Raw genomic sequence first — 11300 nt, 5'->3', positions numbered from 1 at the left:
AATCAGAAAACAAACCAAAACATGAAATTTAAAATTAAAAACACAAAGAGAGAGAGAAAGAGAGAGAATAACGAGGGGGGTGGTTTTGTCACTTAGTCAAATGTCATTGTCGTTCTGCTTCAGTTCTCCTTTTGATGTGACACAGGTACCGCTTCACGTTACAACACGAAGATGGAACTATGGCTTACTCCACTCCTGCTATCTTTGCAGGTATGTGTGTGTGTGTGTGTGTGTGTGTGTGTGTGTGTGTGTGTGTGTACGAGCATGCCAAATGGCCATACATGTATGAAATATGCCACAGAACAGATCAGCATATATATATATATATATATATATAGAGAGAGAGAGAGAGAGAGAGAGAGAGAGAGAATAAATAGTAAACAGAATAATATAGTATGTATTTGATGTCAGCAACAAACAAATATAAAGAAAGACCTCACCCATACAAAAATCAGCTAATCAGAACCTTCACCACCATTCCACTTCTTTCCTTCACGCAGACAGATTTCTGCCGTTGTGTGGAGCCATGGAAACGTTCTACGACGACTACGTCATCCTCAGTGACTGCAGCAAGAACCGATCGGTGCACTACGTGTGCGAACTGCCTTCTTCTTCTTCCCCTTCGTCACAAGACATCATCCCTGGACAGAGGAGGATGCTCACCTCCTCTTCCTCCTCCTACGCCCCACTCGTCACGCTGCCAGACCTGAGGAACACCTCCAGCAACTTCTCCTCCTTTCGCCTCCCCCTGTCCCTCACTCGCTGCCCCGACCAGCACTGGACCTTCACGTTTTTAGCCTGTGACGTCATCAGCCACTGCTGGGCCGGAAGTGACGTCACGGCTCCCGAGTGGGATTCCCCTTCATCCGGTTGGTGCGAGGCGCCACCGTTGACGTCGTTCCCGTTGTTGTTCTTTGTCTGCGATCGGTTGGAGCAGCGGGTGCCGTTCACGCTAGTGTGCGACTCTCGCAGGGACTGCTCTGACGGCAGTGATGAAAGCTTCTGCACCTACCGGCCGTGTCCTCTACATGCCAACAGTCCGTGTGGTAACACGGGGCAGGTGGGTGGCTCTGTATTTTTTTCTCTGCTGCTTGAATGTGGTGGACAGAGTCATGGTTCACTGACCGTGTTCAGTTTTCTGGGATGCATATATAAAATATAACATAATATAATATAATATAATATATAGATATATACATATATATATATATAATATATATATATATATATATATATATGTGTGTGTGTGTGTGTGTGTGTGTGTGTGTGTGTGTCTGCTGTATGTATATAGTGGAGTGATGGCCTAGGAAAGGAGAGAATCTGAGCGCGCTGGTTCCAATCACGGCTCAGCCGCCGATATTTTCTCCCCTTCCACTAGAGCTTGAGTGGTGGTCTGGACGACAGTCATTCGGATGAACCGAGGTCCCGTGTGCAACATGCACTTATCGCACGTAAAAGAACCCACGGCAAAAAAAGGGGTTGTTCCTGGCAAAATTCTATAGAAAAATCCACTTCGATAGGAAAAACAAATAAAACTGCACGCAGGAAAAGATACCAAAAAAAATAGGTGGCCCTGAAGTGTAGCGGCGCACTCAGCCCGAATTTCACACAGAGAAATATGTTGTGACGAAAAGAAAAATACATATATATACATATACACATATATGTATGTATGTCTGTATGTATGTATTTTACATTTGGGCCAACAGCAAAGTGAGAGCTGTATTACCAATGGTTTCTCCAGTCAATGGGAAATCGTTTACAGCTTGGTCTTTTGTGAAGGACTACGATTCTCAAACCAGGAGGCAAAATTACACTGGCTCTTAGTGCTGCAGCCTTGTGGGCTGGTTGGCCTTTGGGAACCACCCCAACGCCGACTGTCCTAAAACCCTCTTGGCCGAGAGAGTGGGGATGTAACTTGGGCAAGACACTCTCCACTAGTATCAAATTCTAGCCCAAATAGTCGGAACAGCAGTTGCCTCCTCTGCTGTTCTGATGGTCATAGTCGGACACGACTGACTATCATATATATAAAATGTATGTATACAAGCTGTCGTTTAGGGACATCAAGAGCAGATCAGGACCCAGACTCCATCCTTCCAAAGACACCACGAGGCACACTTGGTCAAGCAGTACAGGAACTTCTTGTAAAGTCAGCGCTTAGAGACACAGGTTAAGCACCATTTAAATGCACATATATACACCACTGGTTTGTTTCATCATGGTCGAAACGTGGACCCTCACTTCTGACCACCAGAAGTTCCAATCCATGGAAATTAGATGCTTCCGAAAGCTGCTAGGCATCTCCTACACTGAGCACGTCACCAACAGTGAAAGCTGCTAGGCATCTCCTACACTGAGCACGTCACCAACAGTGAAAGCTGCTAGGCATCTCCTACACTGAGCACGTCACCAACGGTGAAAGCTGCTAGGCATCTCCTACACTGAGCACGTCACCAACAGTGAAAGCTGCTAGGCATCTCCTACACTGAGCACGTCACCAACAGTGAAAGCTGCTAGGTATCTCCTACACTGAGCACGTCACCAACAGTGAAAGCTGCTAGGCATCTCCTACACTGAGCACGTCACCAACAGTGAAAGCTGCTAGGCATCTCCTACACTGAGCACGTCACCAACAGTGAAAGCTGCTAGGCATCTCCTACACTGAGCACGTCACCAACAGTCAAAGCTGCTAGGCATTTCCTACACTGAGCACGTCACCAACAGTCAAAGCTGCTAGGTATCTCCTACACTGAGCACGTCACCAACAGTCAAAGCTGCTAGGCATCTCCTACACTGAGCACGTCACCAACAGTGAAAGCTGCTAGGCATCTCTGACACTGAGCACGTCACCAACAGTGAAAGCTGTAAGGCATCTCCTACACTGAGCACGTCACCAACAGTGAAAGCTGCTAGGCATCTCCTACACTGAGCACGTCACCAACAGTGAAAGCTGCTAGGTATCTCCTACACTGAGCACGTCACAGTGAGGTGTGACAGAAGATCACCCAAGCCATGGACCCCACGATGACCTCCTAACCGTCATCATGAGGAGGAAGTTCAAATGGTACGGACACGTCGCAAGACTGACAGGCTCGCAAAGACCATTCTGCAGGTCTTCATACCAGGAATAGAGGTAAGCAAAAGAAAATGTGGCAGGACATCAGAGAATGGACAGACCTGAATTCCCTAGATTCCCAGAGAGCTGCGAGAGACAGGAACTGGTTGAGGGAACTGGTCTGGAAATCATCTGCGGTGTCCCGACGACTCTCCACTGGCTTTTTTGGACGTAGGTGAAGGTGAAGGTGAAGACATACACAACATCTGCTGGGCAGATGCCTGACCAGCAGCATGACCCAACGTGCTCAGTCAGGCCTTAAGTGCCTGCATATATATTTGTGTACCTATTAGAGCACATTTCTTCTACATAATTTTGCCAGAGGACAACTCTTGTTGTCATGGGCTGTTTTTCAGTGCGCCAAGTGCTTGCTAGCACACAGGACCTCTGTTTTTCGTCTCATCCAAATGACTAGATGCTCAGTTTGATTTTTTTTTCCAGAAAGGGTGAGAAATATAAACCCGACACTCAGTGATACTGCATAGGCATACAATAAAGGACAAGCATGTTCTTCTTGTGCCAACAGGTGATGACTTGACAACGAAAATAGGACGCAGCTCTGTCTGTCTGACCCAAGTCATTCCAGCCACCAGTACCTCGCAACCAGACATATAGCTCAAACAAACTGATTTGAAGATAACCAGTTTTATACTGACATCATCTTCACGGCTTGTGAAACTCACAGATTTCATGTAATTAGCTATCAATTCAATCAAGCAGGCAAGTTATAAAAGGTCTTTCAAACATTTGGGAAACCATTGCCCCATACTCGGAATAGGCAGTTATTTGCCCTTTACATGAAATCGGCAAAAGCTGTGCCTATTGTACGAATTCGGCAATTCTGGAAACACACGTGTGTGTGTGTGTGTGTGTGTGTGTGTGTGTGTGTGTGTGTGTGTAGCCGAGCGCTCAGCTGGATACAATGACCGCTATAGCTTAACTTACAGCACATGCCGCAGAATATGACAGTTTTACTATATTGATTGTTTCCAACCATTTACCTGCCAAAGTAATTTGTGTGGCGTGACGCCATTCAAATCTGAATGAAAGCCCATTCTGAACAGTTGTTCCAAACATTTATTAAACCAAATCGTGTATCATTCACTGCTATAATTATTATGTCTGTTGTGCTTACACACACACACACACACACACACACACACACACACACACACATATATATATATATATATATATATATATATATATAAAATATGTGTGTATATATAACACCTCTTCGCCATTCACAAGCAAATATAAATCAGAGTAACTAATCAGATCTGAACAAGAAGTATCGGTACCCCCTCAATGTTCTAATCCTTAGCCTTTTGCTGACCCATCGTAAGTGTTCGCTTTCACACTAAGAACATAATTATCACAATTTTTTTTTTATAGAGCTCACTTGCATGCAAAAGGCTAACGTAAGTCACAATCGGATCAGACAAATTATGTTTGCTTTCAACATGCCAGAACGAATGCAGTCAACAAGTGGAGTGATGGCCTAGAGGTAACGCGTCCGCCTAGAAAGCGAGAGAATCTGAGCGCGCTGGTTCGAATCACGGTTCAGCCGCCGATATTTTCTCCCCCTCCACTAGACCTTGCGAGGTGGTCTGGACGCTAGTCATTCGGATGAGACGATAAACCGAGGTCCCGTGTGCAGCATGCACTTAGCGCACGTAAAAGAACCCACGGAAACAAAAGGGTTGTTCCTGGCAAAATCATGTAGAAAAATCCACATGGATAGGAAAAACAAATAAAACTGCATGCAGGAAAAAAATACAAAAAAATGGGTGGCGCTGTAGTGTAGCGACGCGCTCTCCCTGGGGAGAGCAGCCCGAATTTCACACAGAGAAATCTGTTGTGATAAAAAGAAATACAAATACAAATACAATTGCAGAAGCCCTGTGAGAGCATTGCCAGAGCAAATCACAACTCTGGATTGGAAAAGGCGTCAGAGAAGGGTACACTTTGCTTCAGATCCAAATTGATCAACTAGTGCGACGGGCGCAACAGCCGAATGGTTAATGCGTTGGACTTTCAATCTTAGGGTCCCGGTGTAACGTCCCAAATTGCCCCCCCCAAATGGGTTCTGTAAATCATAAAGTTCGCCACATTTTGAATTAAAAAAAAAAAATCCGTATAATCCAAACCGTTTGAGAATTCAGATCGACGCGCGAGTGCGATCAACAGAAAACGAACAACTCATACATACATGTGCCCCTTGCTTTTTTCACAACGGATTTACGTGGACCTCATGATCAACCCTTGTGTCTCTCAGATTAATATATTTCCATTAATTTACAGAAAAAAATCTCATCTTGGTGGAGCCCGGGGGTATGGGTGAGAGGGCGAAGGGGGACGTTGTTCTGGGCTAGCCTTTCTTGACCCATCCTCACTCTCCCGTCCACCATAAATTTACAGATGCAAATTGAAGGCGGGGTAGTCCTGCAGTAATAGCCTGCATTGAAGCTCCTCTCTAGTGATATATGCTGGAAGGGAATGAATGAAAGAAGAAATAGTTAAGTAATAAACATATAAGTGTATCAGTATCAGTATCAGTAACTCAAGGAGGCGTCACTGCGTTCGGTTAAATCCATATACGCTACACCACATCTGCCAAGCAGATGCCTGACCAGCAGCGTAACCCAACGCTCTTAGGCCTTGAGAGAAAAAAGTAGATAAATACATAAAAATACTACTACTACTACCACTACTACTACTACTACTATATAATAATAATGATAATAATAATTATTATTATAAGGCGCAAAAGTGTAGTGAATCGGAAACAGTGAGAAGGGAAATCAATAAGTCATCTCTGTGTTCCCTGGCTCTGTGTTCCCCAAAATTTACATTTTGTAGCTCTACCAGGTAAATGGTCTTTCGGGTCAACGTTCCCCTAGGTCTATGGCCACTGTTGACCACAATCTCAAAGTGTTCAGATTGCATTATCTGTCACGTTTTTGCATTGTGATGTCTCGATGAGCTTTTATGACCACTGCCTGGCCACTGTTGACAACTGCTGACCTTTGTGTTCAATTTGTACTACTTTGTGATGGTGACACAATTCTTGGCAGAATTTGACAGTTAGTTGACCACTGTTTTCTGCTGATCATTGTTGACCATTACTGACCACGCTGACCACCTTGCTACAGTGGTCAGATTGTGCATTTTTTTTGCTGTTTTTAAAAACAAATTTTTATTGTTTTGCTTTGCTTTTTGCACGTTTGTATTTTATTATGACACCTTGTTTTCTTTCACTACTAACTGACCACTATTGACCACTGGCTTCAGGATGTATTTTGTGACGTTTACTGCGTACTGAGACGTCTTGACAAAATTTGACCTAGCTCGCCATTACTAACCACAATTGACCACCATACAAAAGTTTACAGAATTTGGGCATTTTGGCATGTTCTTGGAAAATGAAGACTTCTTTACTTGTTTTGACGATTCACTGACCAGTTCTGACTACTAGCCGGAAGTATGCAGCTTGCGTCATGCTGTTTTGCAATATGCGTTCTTTCTTATGCAATATTTGTACTTTTTTTTTTACTCACTTGTGTAAACAAAGTGAGTATGTTTTAACCTGGTGTTCTTGTGTGTGTGTGTGTGTGTGTGTGTGTGTCTGTGTCTCTGTGGTAAATATTAAAATTATCATTTTCTCTGCAAATACTTTGTCAGTTAACACCAAATTATGCATAAAAATAGGAAAAAATCAGTTGTTTCCAGTCATCCTGTCTGAAACAATATTGCACCTCTGGGATGGAAACACACACACACACACACACACACACACACAAAGAAAAAAGAAAAAAAAAGAAGCCAAATATTTGCACAATCAGTTTACTGTTACATTTGTATTTTTTTATGTACAAAGCTTGGCACTTTGATTTTGATATTCTGACAAACCATTAATAGCAGTAATTTTTGTCATTTTTGGTTCAAACAGGAACTTCTTTTGTGAAGCATGGAAATTATATTTATGCTGCACTTAGATTTGGTGCAGCTAGCAAAAAGGGAAATTAATCTGTAATCAGTGCCAGGGGGGTTAATTTGTTTTAAAATGATCTTTCTCATCTTAAACATTACATTTTGAAATTACACTCAATACATAGAAAAGCTTTTGTTTCACTCTTAGTGTACAGGGCTTCCACTATGTTCATTCGCCCAAGTGGCCTTTTTTCGGAAAATACTAAAATCAGTACCACGAGTGGACTTTAACGACCTATTGGCTGAGTCCTGAAGGTCAAGGGCAAAACTCAATTGTGTATACATAATTATACATATTCAAAGTGTGTGCTCATATTCCTCGCGACCGTGAAGGACGACATTTTGTTTCAAATAGTTGACCTGCCCGTTCAATCCAATATTCAATCAATAATACACGATAACGTGTGATGGAAAGTTGGAAAAAGAGACCATTAAATATCTATTCAGAGAAGGATTGGTGAATGCCTCATCACTTACTAGATTATGCTCCAAACTGCCATAAAAATATCAACAGAATCAATCGGAATCACTAATTCTTTTTCAGTGAAAAATAATGAATCATGAGAGTTAATACCCTTGATGAAACATGAAAAGTTCAAGTTTTGACGTTTCTCAAAATTAAGTCCTTTTCACTTCATACGACGTTTAGAAATACTTGTGTCTGGCTCTACATGTTATTAGTTTAACAAAATACTCAATTTTCATATCAACTTTAAAAAACCAAACAAAATAACTATAAAACTAGATGATCATTTTACCCCGAGACTGATACCACCAAAGGGCGGTCAGCCATTTGACTAGCAGACAATGCTTGTTACACACATGGTATTAGCAACAACAAAAGAGACAGCAACCACTGATGAAGTCAGTCACCCATCCACCCTCCAAAACTGACCAGTCTGACAACTCCCCACTGGCTCAGCTTCTGCAACAGCGGCAGACTACGCCCTGCACTACGACGACGACACTGGGCTAGACAACACGGTCAGTGTCACATGCCTTTGTAACGTCCGTTACCCATTGAAATACAGCCATGTTGAAGAACAAATATGGTTGAATCAATGTTATTCATATCATACAGTTTAATATAGATCTGAATACTGTAACATGTCTTGTGAATTGTGAATTTTGATATCGAAGTTTTGCTCAAGAAAACGTCAATGCATTTGGACGATAAATTTTCATAGCTACACCACATCTAGGCTACAAAGCAGATGCGTAACCCGACGGGCTTCGTCAGGCTTTGACTTCAGGGAAAATAAAATGATATGAAATAAGAGATAAATGAATGAATAAAAAAAAGATAAATAAATCAGTAACGAAATAAATGAATGAATAAGCAAGCAGTTAGATTTTTTAAAAGAAAATATTCGGGAAAAGGAAAGAAGATAATGTGAATGATAATATGAATAATGATAACATGTACATTTATAAATGAACAGATAAATAATTAAACACACGGACACACTCACAGACACACAGACACACACAAGAAATATGCAGTCACATATATGACAGCACAAATACATCTACATGGGCGCAGCACTACACATGAAAGCATATGAGCTCAGACACAAACTCGCTCACACACACACACACACACACACACACACACACACACACACACACACAGAGTATATAGTGACATTACAGTAATACAATTTGTAATATTTTGTATTTTGTGTACACGTTTTGAGCACAAAATAGATTCAAATGTGGAATGTATTTACTGAATTAGATGTGTATGAGAAAGAGACAGCGAGAGATTACAAGAGAAAATTCTTCATTCAAGAGGATAATATATTTTTGATAAATGAAAGTTGTTTGTTGTATTCATGTGTGTGTGTGTGTGTGTGTGTGTGTGTGTGTGTGTGTGTGTGTGTGTGAGGTTCTTTAACAATTATGTAGTATGACTGACAGCAGTCTACATAACTGATTTCAGACTGCTGGGAAGCAGACCCTGGCCTGACTGATCCATTCCTGGGGGTTGAACCATCATGTGTGTGGAACGTAACTGAACTTTATTTCTTATACGAAATTGAATCCCTTTTCACTTTAATTAACAAAAAGCAATTACTTGAAGCAAATAGGCATGCACGTTGTTAATATCTATATTTTCTTTCACAATGTAGTACACTTTTTCTCAACAATTAAGCTTATAATTCAGTAATGGACAGTTTTTTTGTTTTTCATACATAGCAAAAAGCTCACTGTTCAGTTACATCTTATGTATTTATATAAATGCATGTATAAAATGTAACTGAACTACATTCATCATTTGAATTTTGACTTTCATGTGAGAGCATGTAATGCAGCTGTAACAGATTTTTTTTTTAACTTAAATTCGTAGGCCTGTGTTATTTTCAACTGGCACTCCACCCGAACCAAAAAGGCAAAACACGAACGCGAATCTAGTTTTGTTTTGTTTTTTTAGAAGAACGGAAACTCACATTTTCTTTTACTTTTTAATTAACTTAATGATATTAATAAATATATAATCAAAAAAAGAAAATAAGTGTTCATTTCCCAACTCACTCAAAATAAAATAAATTCGTTATCCCAACTCACTAAAAAAAATAAATTCCTTTTTTCAACTCACTCAGAAAAAAAAAGTAACTTCACACACACACACTACAATGACGACTGCCCACATCTTAGGCGCCGACACCCCCCCGACGGACGCCGTGGAACACTGGGCAACACACCGATGGGTGGTCCGCCGTTGCAAGTAGTTTTTGGCATGGCCGCTCTCCCTCAGCAGGTAGTCTCTCCCCCGGGACGGCAGTGGTCCAGCGTCTCCCTCAAAATGAAATGAAAGTATCCCCATAAGTCTCCCGACTCAACCAGCTATACCCAAATGTCTGCCCCCAATGAATACAGATCAACCATTACATTCACATAAAGAAGTGTTAACGCTTACATCATACCAAGCAGCTCCCAAATTTATTCGACTTGGAGCATCCCCAACATGAAAAATCAATATTCAACTCACGTATTTTTTTAAGTAAAATCTTTTTCCACATTAAACACAAACCAGTCTTAGCCGAATATTGGAAAAAAATTATCAAGAACAAAAATAAAACAAATCAATAAATAAAACAAATCAATAAATACCTTACCTCCAGTATGCCTCGATGCTGTTCACAACGGGAATGCTTCTGGCCCACAAGTCAAACAGCAATGACTGGCATCAGCAAAAATAAACCAGTTCAGGGAAACTGAACTGGCCTAATGTTAACAATTAACAGTTTAAAAAAAAAACCGGCATTCACGTGCTTCACAATATATCCCACAACAGAAGATCGGCTGGGAACCTTATGTTCCTGCGTGAAAAATTGTTCGCATTTTCAAGTAGACATAAAAATCAACACGCACAAAAAAATACCATATAGAAAATTGTCACCGACAACACATGTGCAGCAGCCACAAAATACCATCACAGATGAATTGAAGTTTGCATGCTTCTTGATTACTTTTTTTTCACATAAGAAGGAAGTGTAAGGTTAGCAATCATTATCATGGTATTTCATTTTAAGGCATTTTTAACAGATAAACATACTCAGGTTGGGTGTGAAACTGAGTATTGGCTGATTTCTCAAATAGATGTATGTGTGACTTTGAAGTTTACACCAGGAAAAGAGTGACTGTTTTAAAAATTGGTCTAGATTATGAAGTGATTATATATATATATATATATATATATATATATGTGTGTGTGTGTGTGTGTGTGTGTGTGTGTGTGTGGTCTTACTGAATCAGGGTTATCACAAAAATCTGCAAAATGGTCAAAATGTATTGTGAATGTCATTTTTTCTAATACTAATTGTTATCATAAGCAGACAGGCACATTGTTAATACCCACATTGTATTAATTGTTTTCTCTATAATTAAGCCTATAATAGTATATAACAAGTTCAGTTGCATCTTATATATTTATACGTGTATAAAATGTAACTTAACTTTATTTCCTATCTTGTGTGTGTCTGTGTGTGTCTCTCTGTGTATGTTGGTCACACTTAGGTATATTTCTTTTCATTTAAACAAAAGCAAGTGTGAGTTAGAAATGTTTTTACCCTTGTGACTTTAATTTTGAAAACAAAGCGAAAAAAATATAAATAACAATGTGATATCCAACAAAGCTTTGTGCGGTCTATATTTTTATGTTGGGAGGTGCACATGGCTTTTGTTT

The 11300-nt window shown here is 40.5% G+C and overlaps 1 protein-coding gene across 1 annotated transcript in view; it reads left to right on the top strand.

The window, feature by feature from the left end:
• The first annotated feature begins 526 nt into the window (after positions 1–526).
• The window catches only part of LOC143301797 (coadhesin-like), a 28755-nt gene continuing 17981 nt past the window's right edge, over positions 527–11300 (top strand). The window contains exons 1-2 of the mRNA XM_076616189.1: positions 527–1060; positions 5016–5079. Coding sequence (XP_076472304.1) covers positions 527–1060; positions 5016–5079 — 598 coding nt within the window. The remainder of the gene's footprint in view (positions 1061–5015; positions 5080–11300) is intronic.

Source organism: Babylonia areolata, chromosome 28 (assembly GCF_041734735.1).
Source record: "Babylonia areolata isolate BAREFJ2019XMU chromosome 28, ASM4173473v1, whole genome shotgun sequence".
Classification (NCBI taxonomy): domain Eukaryota; kingdom Metazoa; phylum Mollusca; class Gastropoda; order Neogastropoda; family Buccinidae; genus Babylonia; species Babylonia areolata.
The sequence above is the reverse complement of the archived record's forward strand: the minus strand, read 5'-3'. Positions and strand labels throughout refer to the sequence as shown.